At 37.1% G+C, this 21,090-nt stretch overlaps 2 protein-coding genes across 4 annotated transcripts in view; one reads left to right on the forward strand and one right to left on the reverse strand.

The window, feature by feature from the left end:
• LOC306876698 (endoribonuclease YbeY-like) lies at window positions 1-2,900 on the forward strand. The gene is made up of 4 exons (XM_079428048.1): window positions 1-472; window positions 679-810; window positions 905-973; window positions 2,645-2,900. The coding sequence occupies exons 1-4, from the start codon at window positions 263-265 to the stop codon at window positions 2,729-2,731; spliced, it is 498 nt and encodes a 165-aa protein (XP_079284174.1). The 5' UTR covers window positions 1-262; the 3' UTR covers window positions 2,732-2,900.
• LOC306876695 (ubiquitin carboxyl-terminal hydrolase 37-like) overlaps window positions 2,874-21,090 on the reverse strand; it is a 20,469-nt gene continuing 2,252 nt past the window's right edge. For all 3 annotated transcript variants that reach the window (XM_079428041.1, XM_079428042.1, XM_079428043.1), the window contains 22 exons: window positions 20,757-20,922; window positions 20,565-20,659; window positions 20,370-20,485; window positions 20,133-20,210; window positions 19,663-19,751; window positions 19,489-19,582; window positions 18,971-19,126; window positions 18,445-18,576; window positions 18,184-18,307; window positions 17,507-17,712; window positions 17,283-17,400; window positions 16,635-16,714; window positions 16,375-16,539; window positions 16,252-16,299; window positions 16,053-16,170; window positions 13,350-13,560; window positions 13,104-13,264; window positions 12,345-12,405; window positions 12,135-12,250; window positions 11,980-12,049; window positions 4,253-4,391; window positions 2,874-4,173 (listed from right to left, as the gene is read on the reverse strand). In XM_079428041.1, the coding sequence (XP_079284167.1) occupies window positions 4,092-4,173; window positions 4,253-4,391; window positions 11,980-12,049; window positions 12,135-12,250; window positions 12,345-12,405; window positions 13,104-13,264; window positions 13,350-13,560; window positions 16,053-16,170; window positions 16,252-16,299; window positions 16,375-16,539; window positions 16,635-16,714; window positions 17,283-17,400; window positions 17,507-17,712; window positions 18,184-18,307; window positions 18,445-18,576; window positions 18,971-19,126; window positions 19,489-19,582; window positions 19,663-19,751; window positions 20,133-20,210; window positions 20,370-20,485; window positions 20,565-20,659; window positions 20,757-20,922 (2,625 nt within the window). In that variant the 3' untranslated portion in view covers window positions 2,874-4,091. The remainder of the gene's footprint in view (window positions 4,174-4,252; window positions 4,392-11,979; window positions 12,050-12,134; window positions 12,251-12,344; window positions 12,406-13,103; window positions 13,265-13,349; window positions 13,561-16,052; window positions 16,171-16,251; window positions 16,300-16,374; window positions 16,540-16,634; window positions 16,715-17,282; window positions 17,401-17,506; window positions 17,713-18,183; window positions 18,308-18,444; window positions 18,577-18,970; window positions 19,127-19,488; window positions 19,583-19,662; window positions 19,752-20,132; window positions 20,211-20,369; window positions 20,486-20,564; window positions 20,660-20,756; window positions 20,923-21,090) is intronic.

Consider the following 21,090-nt stretch of genomic DNA (forward strand, 5'->3'; position numbering starts at 1 on the left):
GCGCACTTTCAGTTTCCAAATCAATGGGACAGGGCAAACTCGGGACCATGGCAATGTTATTGAATTGATCGTTATATTATGTTCACAGAACTTGTCTTAATATGCATAGAATTGTTTGTCCTTTCCGTAGGCAGCAAAGTAAATAGGTTTACACATTTCTATTTGAGACGGTCACCTTGTGAAAGGTGACGAACGGAGAAAAAGCAAAACTCCAGCAGGTTGGGTTTTTAGGTTCTAACTTGTATTTAGTTTTACTTTCACTATGGGTGTAGTTCTGCGGAATCTGCAGAATGTGGTTCCCCTGAGACGCGCCAAACTGCGCAAAGACGTGGAGATCCTGAGACACATCTTTGGGGTCCAGAGGTTTGACATGGGCATTATATGTGTGGACAACCGCAAGATTCAACGCATCAACCACATCTACAGGAAAAAGAACCAGCCCACAGATGTGCTGTCGTTCCCCTTCTATGAGGTACAACCGCTGTCAAGTTACATTTTTTGGGCTATATACTTTTTTCCCTCATTGACAGAAGGTACGTGGCCTAAAACATGTTATTGTATATAAATATTGTCCATTGACAGGTGGCTAGAGCATGTCCGTTTTTGGTGGCAGTTGAAGTAAGACCATATCTGAGCAGTTAAAGGAAATAATGGCTGAAGTTTGTTTCATTTCCCTAGGATCTGAGGCCAGGCAAAATCCCAAGTGCCCTCCACAGAGATGAGTATAACTTAGGCGACATCTTCTTAGGTGTAGAGTATGTAACGCAACAGTGTAAAGAGACTTCCCAGGATCTTCATGAAGCACTTACAGTAAGAAAGATGTGTAGTTTGATCACTTTTATATCTGGAGCCTAGCAGAAATTTCATGAAGGTTTATAAAATGGCTTTTTGTGGTGATGCGCAGGTGGTCACTGCTCATGGAATCTGCCACTTACTGGGATACAGACATGAAACTGAAGAGGAGTGGAATGAGGTGGGACATATTTTATTACATTTCATGAGTGTTGGCTTGTCACACTAATGACTGAAAAATATATAAACTGCTTGTTGGAACAAAACCAAAACAGAAAACTATGAAGCAGTGATTCTCAACTTTCAATATTCAGTAATATTCCCTTTACTTTAATGGTGGTGGTGGATTTATTAAATTAACCATGTTGGATATTGAAATCATTTACATATCAATCATCCTGAGGCCCTCAGGGTGAGAAACACATGTGACAGGCTACGCGCTAAATAAGTGTTTCCAAACTTGTTTTCTGCCAGGCCCCCATCTTGTGGAGAAAAATATTTTTTAGTATTTATTTTGTATAACAATCCTGACTATGTACTGACAAAATAATGTCACTGTGTAAAGGGGTGTGAAACATTTAATTCCAGTCAATATTTGTCAGAGTAGGTTTATTTTTCTGTATTATAAATACCTTAACTGTCACCCCTATTTTTGAACATAGATGTGAAAGTGCACCATCCAAACTTAAATTGTAATACATACCTAAAGTTGGACTCTTCTCAGTATATTGCAGATGCAAATGTACTATACTATTTGTCTATATTTTACATAAATATTTTACAAAATATTTTTAATCCATAATTGCTTTAAATTTAAAGCCATATGTCTAATACGTTGTCTTCCAAATTTGTAGCTGATGTCAAAAAAAAGGAGGTCCCCATGAAATTTATAGGCATTATACCAACAACAGACACAAATTAAAAATTTTTTGATGCAAATTTCTCAATATTACAAAATACCACCAAATATGTAATCTTGAGACCTTTCCAATATGTATTTTGACAAGACTATAAAATACCATAATACATCTTGTAATATCACTTGACACCACCCAATAAGTGGGAGGAGACCGTTAAAAGATTTTAAAGTATCACTCCATGGTAACGCAATGTTCGATTTCAAAATGGTTTTTATTGGATTAGTTTTGAGATTTTAAGTGATCTATGATTTATAAATTATATCTTTGATTACATATGAAATGGGATTAAATACTATGGAAATTTACATTTGTGAAGATTAGTCTTCTACCTCTATTATAGTTGACCATTGTACTATTTTTTTTTTTATTTTTTTTGTGCGCACCATTTAGGGATGGGTATCATTTACATTTTATCAATACCGGTACTGTTATCGATACTATTTGGTGCAAAAAGATATGATGTGAAAAGTTGTTTTATTACTGCTGAACTTAAGCAACTTTAAAGGAATAGTTCACCCATAAATAAAAATGGTCTCATTTACTCAAGTCTTTAAACCTGAACGAGTTTCTTTCTTCTGTTGCTGGTCCCCAGTGACTTCCATATATATTTTTTTCCTATCAAAGTCAGTGGGGACCAGCAACTGTTTGGTTACCTACATTCTTCAAAATATATTGTTTTGTGTTCAGCACAAGAATAAAAATTAATACAGGTTTGGTACAACATGACATTGAGTAAATAATGGGTGAACTATCCCTTTAAATGACAATGGGCAGCATGTTTAGTTATGTCCCTTTAAGACCTGCACACATTTTTCTCTCTCAACTGTTTACTTTCACTTTAGACATAACTGTGTTTGTGTGTAAATCTTGGCCGATATTTGTATTTTTTCTCCTTGTTCTTGAAGCCTATCAATTGTGTTCTTTTTTGACAGATGCAGCAGAAAGAAAGTTACATTCTCAGCGAGTTCAACAGACTAACAGGAAGCCACCTCGAGCCACTCACAAAGAGATGCACATAGGACGTGACGTTACACACTGGACTGATTCTTGAAAGAAACTCTTGGGCTGTAAATAAGGGAGAAAAGCACATTTGCTGCTAACACGCACTATTGAGTAGTTCTGAATCTTGAATTAAAACCAATGGAACACTGTTGATTTTTTCTCCAAATAAATTTTATTTAAAATGTGTTTAAGGAAGTCAAAGACTGAATACTAAGCAATTAAGAAGAGCTTATACCACTGTTTCAGAGAACACCATACACACAATGTCCAAACAAGTCCCACCCTTCCATGAACCTACTCAGTTGATCAGAACAGAAAACATGAATAAAGTGGTTACCGAAGACATGAAAATGATAACGACAGTACGGTACAAATCAGACAGTGAACAAGATCTAAAATAAATAATATCAGCTGACTTCATGTGAAGCACCATCATCGGATGCTTCCTATATTCAGTAAAGGTGTGTGAACATTTTTCATTTGACATCTTTCTGAAGACACATTCTACACAAAGGCTGTGCAACTTCACACTGTAAAGCTCTATATAGAAGGAAAACAAAATTGTTTTACTAGGTCTGTAGGTGTGGAGAGGCATAAAGAATCTTGAAGTGAGATCTTTAAAAAAGACAAGCTACATCAATACCACTGAGCTTGTTAGATTAACGTTTATAAAATAAGAATAAAACAACCAACAGTCATCAGTAAAGCCTTGAATATAAATCAGTACTACTCCAAGTCTCTCTACATCGCTATAGGTCATATAAAAGCCAACTGGCAAAAGCAAATATTGCACCACATTTTCAGCTGCATATCAAACAAGACAGACACCCCATATTCCCTATTCCACCCAAACATACAAGAATACATTTTTATATGCAATAGATTGAAAAGGAAATTAAAATTTGCTGAGGGGAAAGGTATAAAAACAAAAATTGATAGAGAACAAGCTCTCAATATTTCTAAATGCATAAGTTAACCACCAGAGGGTCTTTTCATAAAGGCAAACGAAATATTTAAACAAAAGAAAAAAGAAATAAGAGCAACTTCATTGAGGTTGAAGTCAAACCTTTTAAGAAACTCAAAATGCTTTCTATATTTCTATATTTATTTTCTTTGCATTTCCCCATAAACATTTGTACCTATGAGTTTCTAGAACATTTACCCATCTAACTGCAAGTCTACATTTGAAACGGCAACAGTATTTCACAGGGAGAAATGGGAAAAGTGAAAGAGAAAAGGAAAAGTGCCCAAAGTAGGTGTATGTGGACTGTCTTCAGTAGTACTGATGAAGGGTGTCACGTTTACCCCTGGCTCAGTTCAGCTGTTCATCAGCAGAAGGATCCATCCGGATGGGATGTTGAAAGCGGGCGAGAGCATTTATAGCGGCTGCAGCACTGTGCGACCGGCATCACCGTTCCCTCCTGCCTTCTCCAGCTCAGACAGCTCCTCAAACACATCTCTGAACACAAAGACGTCTCATCAGATCACCAGTGGGTCTCATTCACTGATATGCATGGGTTACTTGTAATTATACTTACTTGTGCATGTAGAAATAGATGTATCCACTCCTGTCACGATCTCTCTGCACTGTGGACTCCTGTGTGCGGGAGACGTCCAGATCATTGTATGTGAGCCAGGACTGTTTCTTCATGTCATAAACATCACTAATGTAATGACCTATAGGAGGAAAGAGAAACAGCGGCTGATGTCACTTATTGTACTTGGCCCGCAATGTAAAAACGACATGAAGCTAAGATAGGGATCTGTGATATCGTAATTGTTGTTTTAATGATGTGAGATTTGACATTATCAAGTATTTTGCAAAAAACAAACAAAACAACTACAGAGCGCATGCATACATTACGTGATATAGTCTAAGACTAGTGCGCCCTTTAGGGTGCTTTCACACTTGGTTCACTTGCCTGGTCCAAACCAGAGTTGGATTGCTCCCCCCTCCATACGGTGTTCATATTTTATTTGGGTCCGAGCCGCGGTTTGATTGCATCATCAAGCCAGCAGTTGTTTACCCCATTGCTTAGAAACGGCGGCGCAGGAGAAGGCAGCAAAATGCATAACATTGCTCTCTGCACTTTTATATATTTACGTTTTTGAACCGTTCGTTTTGTTTACAAAGCTTCGGTACATAACAGCGCTTACGTCTGCCTTACAAATGTACTGCAAATGCTCTAAGGAACGCTGAAGGCAAACAGAAATTAGACGGCTTTCTGCTTGCAGCACGTCAGTCACGCTCGTCAGGAAAGTGAGTGAAACACAAACACATTTTTATCAAATAATACGTCATTAATAGCGGTTCACTTCCACGATTTGGTACGATTACGTTCACATCAGCAGCGAACCGTACCGGAGTTCACATGACCCGTATCCCAAACCACCCCTTTTAAGCGGACTCGGGTACGGTTCGCGGGTGCGCACCCAAGGTTGGACGACAGCGTTCACATCATCCAAACGAACCGAACTCTGACGTCAATCGAACCCGGGTGCGCACAAAAGTGCTAGTGTGAAAGCATCCTTGGAGTGTGTTTTTTCACTGCATGATTCAGTTTATTAAAATATATTTAGAATAATCACAAATTCAAGACATGGGGACAGAAAGTGTATATATTTATTAGGGGTGAGAGAAAAAAAAAATTAAACCGATTCACCTGACTAATTCATGATTTACCAGACTCACTCACTGCATTTCATCCCGTGCTTTAATAGGGTTGCAAACGCTTTTCATGTTATATTAATGCTATAGCGTATTGTGTCATGTTTATCAAAATAAAACCGATAAAAATTTGAATTTACACAAAAGATTGTTCTACATTGTTCCAGGACCGGCGTCAGGGGGGGCATCCTTTTTTAATGTTTAATAGGCCTAGCGTCAAGAATAATTCACTGGATAATATTCTCTGGAATACTGGAATATAACAAACAAAACATTGTATTTTATTGCATTTCTCAACTGGAATATTATATTAGAATTATTAATAATGTTTTTGTCCTTCTAGATTATGAAATGCCTGCTGCAGCGCGGTTTATCTATGCATTTACACAGAACTATACTTAAACAGCGATCGCTTGCGGAGATAATAAATGATTCATTTCCATAGAGTTGTATTTATTTAGATGTTTATTAGCGAAATAATGGTTATATAGTAAATATTCCTACAATTTAGGGTGTTTTAAACAAGTGAATCTTGTTAAAAGTTGCATGCGGAGGCCGTGCTGGAGTATTTCCTGAGCATCAACCTACTGAGTGAACAGCAATATGAAGCGGCTTCACGAGACTAAATGATGAGCAAATATACAACAGAGAGAGAATTAAATTCAGCGCTTTTATTTCCAACATGCGCTCATTCATGGCTGTATTGTTTAACTCATGCAAAATTACATCCTTATTGGGAGAGAACTTGATGGATTATCTACAACTACGTGACTCCGACTTGACGAGACTAACAATGAGCATAGACAACAGAGAGAGAAGACAATTCAGCGCTTTTATTTCCAACATGTGCTCATTCATGGCTGCCTATTATTTAATTCAGGCAAAGTTACGTCTTTATTGGGACAGGACTTGACGGATTATTTTACATGACTTGCTCTCTATTTCTTAGAGCCAATCTGCATAACAGGCATTTATGTAATGCATCTAATTTGTGCATCAATGGCTGTAATGTTAAATAAAGTTGACTAACTACAGCAAATCAAGTACCTGCACGCCGTTGTTGCTGTCTCGTCTCCCCTCAGACGCCCTGCAATGGCGATCCTGCGCGCAATTCTCAAAACACCCACAAGACGGTGACATTTATCGGTGAAGCCGCAAAACCGATATCTGGTTATGATAAAATGCTTAAATACCGATCAATATAATCGGCCGATCTCTAAATATGACTCATTATATACAGTCTCTTTTAAGAGTATGATCAACTATTTCCCATTGTCTAGTCTTTAATAAGCAAACAAAAATCACTATAAACTGTAATATCGAATTGCAATCGTAATTGCTAAGATGTGGGTGTGTTTTTTTTTGTTTGTTTTTATTGTGACAGTCTGCATATTAAGTGTATCATTCAACTTTTTCCCATGGTCTAGAGTTCAAAGCAAAAAACTAAAATCGCAACAAAGTAATATCGAATCGCAATACTTGTAGAATCAAAATTCTTAAAATAATAATAATAAAAAAAAGGAAATAAAAATAAAATTGCAATACATATCGTATCGGCACCCAAGTATCGTGACAGTATCGAATCGGGAGGTAGGTGTATCGTCCCATCCCTAATATTCAGTGTTGGGGAAAGTTACTTTTAAAAGTAATGCATTACAATATTGCGTTACTCCCTAAAAAAGTAACTAATTACGTTACTTAGCTACTTTTTATGGAAAGTAATGCGTTACATTACTTTTGCGTTACTTTTTAAATATGAGCAGGGCTTGATTGTTTTTAATACAATAAATTACATTAATACAAATGTAAAAGCCCTGTATCTTGTGAAGGAAAAGTAAATTCACGTCTGTAAAGTAAAATTCAGGATAAGAAGGTTTAACACTCTTCGGCAATAAAAAAAAACAATGAAGTACAATTGTTAGTTTATCTAAAGTCATTTTTGCTTAGTATGGTTGAACTGGATCAAAGGTCAGCAGCAAAAACATTGGTTAATAAAATGGGATTAGATACATTTGTGCTGTTTAACATTTAATTATTGCAGTTTGCGTCATATTCTGAGTTTGCATTTCACTGTTTTAATTCATTTTGATGAATACTAAATCTGTTTTTTGCGAGTGGGATGAATTCATGCACATTTAGTCTAGAACTACAGTAACAGCATGTTCACACAGCGCACTGTCAGTCAATAAATGGGGAAAAAGTAACTGGCGTTACTTTTTTGAAAAAGTAACTCAGATATTTTCTTGTAAATGAAAAAGTAATGCGTTACTTTACTAGTTACTTGAAAAAAGTAATATTATTACGTAACTTGTAATGCGTTACCCCCAACACTGCTAATATTTATACCACTTCATATAGTTAATTTCACACAAAGAGCCATTTTTTTCTCCAAAAATTACCATGATTACAAATGTGATATTGATTTTTTACAACAGTTCTATAAACAAGTAGTTAAGAGACTTGCGTTTTAGACACTATGTTTCCTGTTTTTGCACTATTTTGACATCAAAAATAATTCCAAACAGCCACAACACCGTTTTGCATCTCTGAGCAACATGGTGTTTCGTTCCTGAATGAATCAACTGTTTAAATGATTCGATTCAATCGCAATGACTCACTTAACAGTGACTTGCTGCCACCTACTGGTAGTTTTAATTCCACATTTAAAGTAGAAAATATCTATTCAACGTTTTGTGATTAATGTATCAAAATATTATTTATGGCTCAACATCACCATAGAGTGCCTTTCCTCACAATACAAAAAAAATGTTGGTTTTAATTTCCCATTCGCTTTGTCATATTATAAATAGTAGACACTCAAGTACTATAGAAATAAATATGTTAAATATGTTTTCATTGCAAAATTAGGTTGCAAATGATATTTTCTGAAAGGTATGTCCCTTTTCCTAAACAGGGTTATTTGTTTGCTTTCAAATCATAAATACATAAAATCTTTTATGTAAACCATGTGTTTTACATAAAAAAGAATGTATTTCTTTCTTATTTGGAGAAAATTAGGATGCAGTTTTTTTGTTTGCATGTTATTGCCCCCAACACTATTGAACACTGGATTATATAGATATGATTTAATTATTATTTAAAAGTATTATTATAAAATATCAAGATGACAGGCTGGACCAGCACATGACGGTGTGGACAATGCAGAACACAAATCATGACAAATATGAGAATGAAACGTTTATTCAACTTATAAAAAAATTATATTATTATTATAATAATAATAATAATAATAATAATATAATTACATCCTCAAATCACATTGATATACCGACTCCTCCCCATTCATTTTCACTCAGTCCACCCTGTCATGCATCTGCCCAATCTATCGAGTCTAAATGGCTGACGGTGGACATTTTGGAACAAAGACAGGGTGGACATTTTGAGCTTCAATTAGCCTATTAGCGTACAACAAACTGTGACGAGCTAAATATTTAGTCTGGTTGTTGAAGAGAATTTGGTATATTTAAACGTACATATTTTGAAAATACTGTATGCCAATCACTTCTGGCATATTTTGTGCCGACAGGGTGGACATGTTAAGCTTAGGAAAAGAAAGTAAGCAAACACATTCAAATTTAATGAGCAGTGCAGGGGACAAAGCAAAATAACACGCATCCTCTTACACAAAACAAAAAAAATCTAGAAAATGTATCTAAAGAGCCAAGTAATGCTTTTATGAATATAAAAACTTAGCCTAAAATAACACCCTTTCATAGTAATTTTTATGTAAAGTTATCATGGCAAATGAGTTATGTACAGCAGGGGTCTCCACCCTTTTTTACACCGTGGACCGGTTACGGTTTGAAAAAAAATGTTGCTGTCCGCGGATTAATTGCAAAATTTAACCATAATTGATTAAAAGTTTATCATTTGCACTTGTTTACACACACAAGTGATTTTAAACCATCCTTGTGAAAGAAAAGGCGAAAGGGAACCGATTAGTTACTCGTGCGCCGTTTTCTTTGTTCACAGCCACAGACAGAGAGGTGCGTTTGACTGCACGCGAACACCGAACTGAACCCTCTTTCTTATCTCCTTCACTCCTTGCCTTATACAAAAAATTACGACAAAATACCCATCTCGGTAAATGCAGTCGGTTATGTCTTAAGTGAACGAGAAAAGCGGAGAAAGAAATCGGATGTGTATCATTATACTGGATCCGTGCATCAGGTCTTAAAGGGGCAGCAGCCTATAAAATACCTGCTGCTGTCATTATGCTCAAACAATATTTTTTTTTTTATAAAGACTAATCTATATTTCATTTATACAGTTAACGCTATGCAGTGTTGTTTTACACTTAATGATTACATGTCTGTACCTGAATAGTACCTACCTTATTTTATTTGTAATATTATTCTGTTGTATTTTTCTATGCTTGTAATTTGTGTATTTGTTCTTATTTTTACTGGTTGTACACTTGACTCTTTAATCATGTTTGAACTTTCTTAGGCTAGTAGTTTTTGCTGTGGTATCAAAGTACTTACATTGGGGAAATTTTTTTTTTGATCCCCTGCTTATTTTGTTCGTTTGCCCACTGACAAAGAAATGATCAGTCTATGATTTTAATGGTAGGTTTATTTGAACAGTGAGACAGAATAACAACAAAATCCAGAAAAACGCATTTAAAAAAAGTTATAAATTGATTTGCATTTTAACGAGTCTAATAAGTATTTGACCCCTTCGCAAAACATGATTCTTGTTGGCAATCACAGAGGTCAGACGTTTCTTGTAGTTGGCCACCAGGTTTGTACACATCTCAGGAGGGATTTTGTCCTACTCCTCTTTGCAGATCCTCTCCGAGTCATTAAGGTTTTGAGGCTGGCGTTTGGCAACTGGAACCTTCAGCTCCCTCCACAGATTTTCTATGGGATCAAGGTCTGGAGACTGTCTAGGCCACTCCAGAACCTTAGTGTGCTGCTTCTTCAAGCCACTCCTTTGTTGCCTTGGCCGTATGTTTTGGGTCATTGTCATGCTGGAATACCCATCCACGACCCATTTCCAATGGCCTGGTTGGCTTCAATGCCCTGGCGGTACATGGCCCCGTCCATCATCCTGTCCCCTTAGCAGAAAAACACCCCCAAAGCATAATGTTTCCACCTCCATGTTTGATGGTGGGGATGGTGTTCTTGGGGTCATAGCCAGCATTCCTCCTCCTAACACACCGAGTTTAGTTTATGCCAAAGAGCTGGATTTGAGCTGGACAACACTTTCACCCAGTTCTCCTCTGAATCATTGGCAAATTTGAGACGGGCCTGTACATGTGCTTTCTTGAGCAGGGGGACCTTGCAGGTGCTGCAGGATTTCAGTCCTTCACAGCGAAGTGTGTTATCAATTGTTTACTTGGTGCGATTATGTTCCCAGCTGCCTTGAGATCATTGACAAGATCCTCCCGTGTAGTTCTGGGCTGATTCCTCACCATTCTCATGATCATTGAAACTCCACGAGGTGAGATCTTACATGGAGCTTTTTCATTTGCGAATAATCGCACCAACTGTTGTCACCTCCTCACCAAGCTGCTTGGCGATGGTCTTGTAGCCCATTCCAGCCTTGTGTAGGTCTACAGTCTTGTCCCTGACATCCTTGGACAGCTCTTTGGTCTTCGCCATGGTGGAGTTTGGAATCTGATTGATTGATTGCATCTGTGGACAGGTTGTCTTTTACACAGGTAACAAACTGAGATTAGGAGTACTCCCTTTAAGAGAGTGCTCCTAATCTCAGCTCCTTACCTGTATAAAAGACACCTGGGAGCCAGAAATCTTGCTGATTAATAGGGGATCGAATACTTATGACTCAGTAAAATGCAAATCAATTTATAACTTTTTTGAAATGCGTTTTTCTGGATTTTTTTTGTTATTCTGTCGCTCACTGTTCAAATAAACCTACTATACAAATTATAGACTGATCATTTCTTTGTCAGTGGGCAAATGTACAATATCAGCAGGGGATACATTTTTTTTCTTTACCCCACTGTAGCTTTAAGTAATAAATGGAAAGCAAAGTTACATTGAAATATTTTTAATTTTCTTACTGATCCGAAAAACTATCCAATCTTTGGCTCAAAAAACGTAATATGAACCAAACCGTGAGATTTGTGATCTGTTGAACCACTAATGTCCTGCATTAAATAGTGTGTAAATGCATCTAAATGTATGTACAGCTTCTGTGTTTCCTCTGCATTGCAAAGATTTTGTTGATACCGATTTAATTTGCTTGGTAACAGCCCAAACGTCTTATTACTCTAATTCACTGATTAAATGTAAGAATTCAAAAAAGAACTCAAAAGATAATGGACACTTTTAGAAAAAAATAAAAATAAATGGCTTTATAATGGTAAAATACCCATAAAATGTAAAAATCAATTTAAACTTATTGTAAAAGATTCATTTCTATCTGACCATCACACAGAATATGAAGAATATACATTTTTTTAGGAGTCAGCTGTCTACGGCAGTCCTTAAGGTACCAGCACAATAACACACAAAATATTGTCTAATTATTGCTATCGTTAAAATCTCAGAAAATAGAGATATTATTTTTTGTCAATATCACACACCCCTACTATAAGACACTAGGTACCTGATGATGAACTGCTGCCGATGTGACTGACCACACTGATGAGTCTGAAGGAGTTCAGAAGCTCTCCAGTCTAGAGAACAAATCATTACACGATTGTTAAAACCATGCCCTGAAAACTCGCACTTCACAAACCGCACAGAGGGTCTCAGACTCACCTCAGCATTCTTCTTGAGCTCTTCAGTTTCAGCCTCACTGTACTCCATATCCAGACCATCCTCATTTCCAGAGTCGTCATCAGAGCACAGCAGCTCTGGCAAAGAGTTATTAAACTCTACAACAACACAAACATCCAAATTAACAAAAACATTCACTTTAATAAAGATAATGTGACACAGAACACAATGGTCTGGGTGTGTCATACTGACCTTGCAGGCTGAGCTCAGTGGCTCTCTTCAGATCATCATCTTCCCTCATCTCTCTTGCCTCCTGTGCAATTAACACAGATATTCGTTGTACAACAATCATCATCATCATCATCATCATCATCATCATCGTCGTCAGTTAAGCTGTGCTGACATCAAGGATGAAAAACACTGGAAAAGTACAGCTGCCAAGAAGATTGTGCTAAAAGACCAACATTCTCAATAATATGCCCAAGCCACTTGTGAACTCAAAATAGACCGCCAAAAAATCTTGAACAATGAAGCCTGTTAACTTTGTTTTTAACCTCTTAAGTAAAACTTAAGATTCTCTAAGACTTTTTTGTTGTTTGTTCTACTTAAGATATTTTGATTTTAAATTTATCAAGACTTTAAAACTGTCCTTAAGATGTTTTATATTCAAAACACACCACAATTATGTTATTTTGATTTTGTGGTGAAATATGACCTAGACATGTTATTGAGAGTTTCGATGAGATTCTTAGTATTAGAGATTCATAGCATTTTTTTTTAGCTGCGAATTATAATTCTTTACCAAATTATGCAATGTATAATGATCTCTACATTTGCCTGTTTCAGTTTATCAGCAAATAAACACACAAATGCAAATTGAGGGACGATTTCAACAAATTAGAAATTACATTAGGTAAAAAATTCACAAGATTAAGTAGTATAAAAATCAAGGTCCACAATACAACCTTATTAAAATTCATAAAACATAGAATTTACTTCTAGACTCCTTACATGTTCCTGTAGGCTCTGTGCGAGGGCCTGCTGCAGCTCCTGTTCCTCTCGCTCCTGGTCTAAACTGTACTGCTGCACCCAGTCCAGCTCTCCCTGCACACCTTCAGGCGTCTGGTTCTCCTTATTCTCATCCATGGTCAGATCTAGAGACTCCAGGGCATCTAGACACAAAGCAAACAATGAACAAACAACTCTAGGCACTGTAGGCCAGGAATCTAAATGAAGTCTAGTTAACACTCTAGTTACCTGCAGGCTGTTTCTCTCCATCCAGAAGCTCCAAATGATGAGTCAGGTCCTGCCCATCTGCATCTCCAAACCCTGTGTCTGGGCTGTTGGTTGGCTCGTCATCAGGGCATCCGGACAAACTAGTGTCGTGCCGACTCATCTCCAGCACAGCTGCTAGCATCTCATCATCGTTGATGGCGTTAAATTCTGAGTGCTCGACCTGTGCATTGTGCTGCACCCGAGGACAAAAGGGAGGTTAGATGTGAGGAGCAAACTGGTCGCATACGTTTTCTTCAGATGTTTGGGGTCACTACGTTTTTCTTTCCCTGTGAAGGGAATACATACTTTCAAGAAAGGACAAATTAAATTAATCAAATGTGACCGTAAAGAACAATTTTAGTATAATTTTACAAATAATGCTTTTATGAAATTTCTATTCATAGAATCCTGAAGAAAACATACCTCAAAAATATCAAGTTGCACAACTGTTTAACAAGCATATTCGTATGCATATTAAAATACTGTTTAATCAGCATATTAGAATGATTTCTGAAGGATCATGTGACACTGAAGACTAAAGTAATGAAAAATTCAGCTTTGGTTTTTGATATATATATATACAAATAGAAAAGTTATTTTAAATTGTAATTTCTCAAAATTGTTCAGTTTATGACCATTTTTGATCAAATAAACGCAGCCTTGGTGAGCATAAGAGATTTTTCTAAATCTAATCGACCCCAAACTTTTGAACGGTAGAGCAAATATTTGTTCAAATCCTTCCATTTAAAACAAATCTATAATTAAGATCTATAATTTTGTCAAATGTTTATGTTTGAAATACTAGCATGTGTTCAACACCTTACACAATCTACAGTTTGTGCCAGTGTTATTCTAGTATTATATATATATATATATATATATATATATATATATATATATATATATGCGCTATTACAGCTTCTTAATATTTTAAATTGATTTAAAATTCATTTTAATTTTTAGTCAGTTAGTCTGCTTTATTATTCATTTTAAATATTACTATTTAATTTAGTTCATTTTATTTTCAATGCTTCTATTTTATCAAATTAAATTAGAAATGTTGCCTAACTAAAATGAGTTCAAGCTTTTTAATCTTATAATTTTATTTCAATTAACAAAACATTTTTAGTTTGAGTTTAAGATAGTAACCCTGCTTGTGAAATGACACCTTTGTAGATTGCAGCTTGCTGTAACCAAATACAGTGGTGTGAAAAAGTGTTGGCCCCCTTCCTGATTTTTTATTTTTTTGCATGTTTGTCACACTTTAATGTTTCAGATCAAACTAAGTTAAATATTAATCAAAGATAATATTTTTGATTAACATGCAGTTTTTGAATGAAGTTTTTTATTATGAAGGGAAAACAAAATCCAAACCCAGATGGCCCTGTGTGAAAAAGTGCTTGCCCCCTAAACCTAATAACTGGTTGGGCCACCCTTAGCAGCAACAACTGCAATCAAGCGTTTGTGATAACTTGCAATGAGTCTGTTACAGCGCTGTGGAGGAATTTTGGCCCACTCATCTTGGAAGAATTGTTGTAATTCAGCCACATTGGTGGGTTTTCGAGCATGAACCGCCTTTCTAAGGTCATGCCAACAGCATCTCAATAGGATTCAGGTCAGGACTTTGACTAGGCCACTCCAAAGTCTTCATTTTGTTTTTCTTCAGCCATTCAGAGGTGGATTTGCTGGTGTCTTTTGGATCATTGTCCTGCTGCAGAACCCAAGTTCGCTTCAGCTTGGGGTCACAAACAGATGGCCGCAATTGTTCTTCAGGATTTTTTGGTAGACAGCTGAATTCATGGTTCCATTTATCACAGCAAGTCTTCCAGGTCCTGAAGCAGCAAAACAGCCCCAGACCATCACACTACCACCACCATATTTTATTGTTGGTATGATGTTCTTTTTCTGAAATGCTGTGTTACTTTTACGCCAGATGTAACGGGACACACACTTTCCAAAAAGTTCAACTTGTCTCGTCAGTCCACAGAGTATTTTCCTAAAAGTCTTGGGGATCATCAAAAACTGAGACGAGCCTTTATGTTCTTTTTGCTCAGCAGCGTTTTTTGTCTTGGAACTCTGCCATGCAGGCCATTTTTGCCCAGTCTCTTTCTAATGGAGGAGTCATGAACACTGACCTTAACTGAGGCAAGTGAGTCTTTTGTGACCTCTTGGATGAGTTGTCGCTGCGCTCTTGGGGTAATTTTGGTCGGCCGGCCACTCCTGGTAAGGTTCACCACTTTTCCAGACTGACAGATCTCAATTACTTTCTTTCTCATTTGTTCCTGAATTTCTTTGGATTTCAACATGATGTGTAGCTTTTGAGGATCTTTTGGTCTACTTCACTTTGTCAGGCAGGTCCTATTTAAGTGATTTCTTGATTGCGAACAGGTGTGGTAGTAATCAGGCCTGGGTGTGGCTAGAGAAACTGAACTCATGTGTAATAAACCACAGTTATGTTTTAACAGGGAGGGGTAAACATGTTGTGTTTACTTGTGTTATCTTTGATTAATATTTAAATTAGTTTGATGATCTGAAACAAAGTGTGACAAACATGCAATAAAATAAAAAAAATCAGGAAGGGGGCCAACACTTTTTCACACCACTGTAGAGTGTTTGATTTGATTCACAAGTGCCATGTGGACAGACTCAAACAATCCATTAAAAATACACAGCTATTCATCTCACCTCTTCCGTCCTGTCATCTTCTGAATGATGTTTCCGACCAACTTTTCTGACAAGCTCCTCCTCACTATCCGAGTCACACAAGATGCTGCCTGAGCTCTCTGGCTTTTGAGGACCTTTCCTGTAAACCATCAGTTCAAAACACATTAGTATGAATGAAGTCTAAATACTCTTAGCATGCACATTAGAGGGCTGCTCTCACCGTAGTGTTGAAGAGTTGACCGACTGTGACATCTTCAGTGTCCTGGAGCTGAAATGAAATCAGCCATTAGTGAGCATGAAGGGTGCTTCACTAAATGACATCAAGTGCAAGAGTGAGTCTTACATGGCGGTCTGTGTGCTCCAGCCGAGGCTGAGAGGGGGGCGTGTGGCGTCTGTGCAGTGTGAGAGCAGCGTGAGATATTTGGGGATCAGGACTTGTTGGCCCAGCTTGCTGTTTAAAGACAGCTGGCTGTTGTAGCTGTAGCGTTTAAGGTGAAGAATCAGCACTCTGCAGAGAGAGAGAGAGAGAGAGAGAGAGTCATTTAAATGCTTTGAATTGACCACAAATGAATCTACACCTAAAGTGTGTCTGTTCATCCCAACCTGGGAAGCCTGCTAAATTTGTGAGAGACGGTTGCTGCTTTTCCACTGCATTTTTCACAGGAATACTCAATCTCCTCCATCTATAAACACAAAGCCAACAGGTAATGAAAAGTGAAGTACAAAATAGTTTAATTTGATTATGAGTTTTATCACAGATTGAAAGTCACAAGAATCATCTGCACAGTTTTACTCAGCCAGGCAAGATTTTAGCCAAAAAAAAACAAAAAAAAAACAATAGTGACAAAAAAAGGGTTGGTCACAAATGTTCAGCACAAAAATCAGATTCGGTTTTTGCACAGGGTTTGTCTGTTCAGATTAATGTGTAAAAAATATCTGCATGAACATGCGCCATACAAAAAAAAAAAAGATACATGTATCTATCTCTCTCTCTCTCTCTTTGGACAGTTACTTCACTACTTTTTTCTCAGTGACAAAAACAAGTCAAACAGTATCTACATGTTTTCAAACAGCCATTCAGATTTTTGTATTTTTTATTGACTACATGCAAATATTCATGCTGATCTGAATAAACGCATTAACAGCCATTTATCAAATTAAAATGTTTATCACTGAACATTTATTTTGGTGTGAACAGGACTTTGTTTTCGATCCTTCACATTTTATAGCTGGTATGATGTAGTGTCGTACCCTGAAAAAGAGATCTAGAGAGTCCTGTATGGATCTCAGAGGGAGTGTTTTTTTCCTGCGCGGCAGGTCGATGGACAGGTCATTGAACTGCTCTCGCTTCGTCACCACCTCTCCACAGCTGTTCACCAGAGCAAGAGAGGTCTTAGTTAGTATGTCAGGCAGCATATGTTGTCTTATGACTTTTAATAATATGTCCTGTAATAACTACATGACCTTTAATTCACCTTTTACATGTTATGGTGTGCTGCACTTCAAACTCCATGTTGACTGTAACCGGGCAAGTGTAAATGCGTGAGGTGTCCACCTCCTCTGCTAACCGAGCGCTCTGTGGCTCCTCCCAGGCCGAGGGCTCGTTCTTCCAGCTTTTGTTGATCTTCTCCACATCCTCCTTCAGCTGGTCCAGACACTGGCTCAGGAACTCATGGGCATCCTGAGAAAAAACAGCTGATTGGCACTTGTGTCGTGTGAACAAGGTGTCAAGAAGGCTTATTCACACCAAGAACATCAACTGTAAAAGATAACCATATTAGCATCCATACCAAAAAACAATAAAATTGTTTAACCTGTTAACCCGCATCGGCCCGCGGGCGGGCCGGAAGGGCGTGGTCGGGCGTGGTCGGACTTTTTATTACCTTTGTTTTAGAACAATATTCAATCAATTATCATTAACTATATATCATTTGAAAGCTAAAACACTCAAGATTAACGATGCAGCTCTGTCATCTGTCAATTTAAATCCTGTCAGTGTTTTTGTCACTCAGCAGCTGAAATAAAGTTCTCTTATTGTGATTATTAAAATAAGTAAAATAAGTTATTATTAAAATGTTAGAGTTATCATTGGTGTGAACAGGCTTCAAGTCAGATGCATCTGCATTAGAAATAAAGATGTCACGAGTCTTACATTCTGCATGTAACCAGAGAAACGCTCAGCAGTTGAGGAAATGGCGTTCTTCACTCGTCGCAAAAGATCTTTCTTCACTTCTGGAAGGGAAATATCTTTCCTGGCCAGCAGATGAGCAAAACGCCTTCATATGGAAACAAAAACAAAACATCAACAGGCTTGTGACTGGATAATCATTACGTTTCAAATTTTTAACAAATGTTTAGAATAGTCCAAAAAGTACTTAATTTCCAGGAAAAAACAACAACAGCATGACCATACCTCAGAAGGGCATTGACGGGGACCCTCTTCCATGGTATGCCCTGCTTTAACAGGTCATTCGAAAATGAGGGCAGGCTGAAAAGTGACTGGAGTATTGCGTTCATGTAACAGGTGTTCCCAAGATTGGAGAATCTAATAAACAATCAAGAGGCATGTGATAAGCTAAGGACAAAAAATTTCATTCAATGTGGCAAAATAATAGCAATAATACTGACCGTACTACACAATGTATTATTTAAACTATATATAAAAAAATACATACATTTTAAAATGTACAGTAGAATGTATTTCTCAGCAATAATATAATACAGTAAAACACCAAGTAATAAAAGTTGCAAAAAACTTCAATTTCCTTTGATGCATTGTAAAAGAAATGAAACCGTTGGGTTTTATGCATTAATTTGATTACCACCATTTGAAATTGGTATCATATACACAATTTAAAAAAAACTAAAATTAAACAGAATTTGCGAGAAGAAATAAAACATTTAATAGAACCCTATATTAGCAAGTTTTAGACACTCACCCTTGTAGTGGAGGCTGCGGCTGAGCCAGCGTGGATGGTCTTGGTTTATTCCAACCACCGTAGTCCAAAGTAGGGCGCACCTTTTTAAAGGGAGTTGAGTGATTGGGTAACATTAGGCTTCTTTTAGCAGAGGGACACTGGCCTGTACTGCCGGGCCTGTAAAAGGAAAAAATATCAAAACAAACATGTGGTTTAGTAACCACTAAATCTGATGAATTCAACACAGGATTAAAAAAACTGATAATTCTTGTTTGAGATATTCAGTAAAATAACTGGCACATAAAAAGCAATTTGTTTGTGAACTGGATTATACTATTCACACTGCATGTTTGTGCAGCAACTGAAGACAATGCACTTGTTGTGCCAACATTATTTACCATTACAGAGTTATTTGATCACATTCAGATTACAATATTGCTGTGAAACTGTATATTCAACAGCACCATCACAGAACTTTGCAGGAAACACCGGTTTAGAAAGCACAGGTTATTGACATCACTGAGTCAGAGGCTCTTTACCTGTCCAAAAATGAATGAGTCTGTGAGTAATCTTTAGTTCCTGTTCTGCTCCCATAAAAGGATGTTGGCTGGAGAGGGGCAGGCGTGTGTGGAGCTGAGGAAAAAAAGTAATAAGCATGTGTCAAAGCAGAGAGGGAAGCCGCTACAATAGATAAAATGTGAATAGACACTAACCGGTTGCTCTGTTCTCCTCTGACTGCTTGAGTTTCTCTTTGCAGCTGAGCAGAAACTTTCTGGATGAGTCTGTGATGGCCTTATTGTTGCTAAAAACAAGCAATATTAGAGTTTTCTAGCATTTAAGTGCACTCAATTCAAAATTTTGGGATAGGTAAGATTTTTTAAATGTTTGCCAAGGCTGCAAAGCTGCATCAAAAACGGTAAAAAAAAAAAAAAAAAAAAATTTTTCTTAATATTTTTGTGAAAATATTTAAATGTTTTCAAGAGTCTTTTATGAATACAAAATGCATAACAGCATTTATTTATGCAATTTGTAATAAAGTATTCTAGATCTGTTGATTAATTTTAATGCATACTTTCTGAACAGGACTTAATTTCTTTCAGAATGGGGGGGGGTCCTACTGACCCGAAACTTTTAAACATTAGCATATCAAAATGAATCTGCACTAAGATGAAGTCCCATTTACCTAGAAGAGTCATTCTCTTTGGGATAGTCCTGTGTCATATCACCATCAGAGTTCATCAGCCTCTTCCTCTTCTCACTCCTACAGGACAAAAACTTAAGTTGTGGTCAGGGCAATCTTTATCAAATTAAAAGTCATTAAATTACTGAAACCTAAGATAACATGCATGCAAACAACATAACTGAGCAAAAAGCGCACACGCTTTCTAGAGACACTGTACCCAAATCTAATTTTGCACACCTGTTCTCAGAGAGCCCATTGCGGCCGGGTGTGGAAGTTACCCGGCTGGGACTCCCGAGAGGCTTTCTTGGTGTGCCGTCCTCTCTGCTATCCAGACTTGGACGTCTTGGAGTGCTCTGAAAGAAACAGCATGTCAACCATATAATATTTAGAAAAGAATCCATAAGCATTTCAGTGCTTGTGATGCTGTGCTACCTGTTTTTCAGATGCAGAAAGGCCAGAGTCATTCTGTGCTGCGCGATTCCCAAGAACTAAGCCAAAACTAGCACTTCCCTGGTTTGTCTTTAAAACTAAAGAAAGATAAAAAAGGCAAAAACAAAACTTAACATGACTTGAAAAAGAATGGAAAGTTATATAAAAACTCCAAACAAGCCAAAAGAAACATACCTGCTGGTTTTCCAAGCCTCACCATTTCAAGGTATTCCTTCATTTTTTTAGCAACCACCAAGGCCAGTTTATCCATCATGACAACGCTCGAGTCTTTCAGAGTCAGTGTCACACGGTTTGGCCCATGCGTTTTATACCATGAAACCTGCTTTACGTTGTGATTCAGCTGCAACAAAATAAACGAGTCTAAATAGCATTCAACAAAATGCATTTGATGCTCATGTCTTAAAATGACACTGCGTAAGTAGAACCTTGCAGATGTTTCTTAACCCTATAAACCTCATATCATATTTCATACACATATTTCTAAGGATTTAAAATTATCAACATGACC

Source organism: Barbus barbus, assembly GCF_936440315.1.
Source record: "Barbus barbus genome assembly, chromosome: 11".
NCBI lineage: Eukaryota > Metazoa > Chordata > Actinopteri > Cypriniformes > Cyprinidae > Barbus > Barbus barbus.

Excerpts from the sequence above, each read along its gene's own strand:
- LOC306876698 (XM_079428048.1), top strand. The coding sequence starts at position 263 with ATGGGTGTAGTTCTGCGGAATCTGCAGAATGTGGTTCCCCTGAGACGC. Across the intron at positions 473-678 it reads TGTCGTTCCCCTTCTATGAG|GATCTGAGGCCAGGCAAAAT; the intron begins GTACAACCGCTG and ends TCATTTCCCTAG. Across the intron at positions 811-904 it reads ATCTTCATGAAGCACTTACA|GTGGTCACTGCTCATGGAAT; the intron begins GTAAGAAAGATG and ends GGTGATGCGCAG.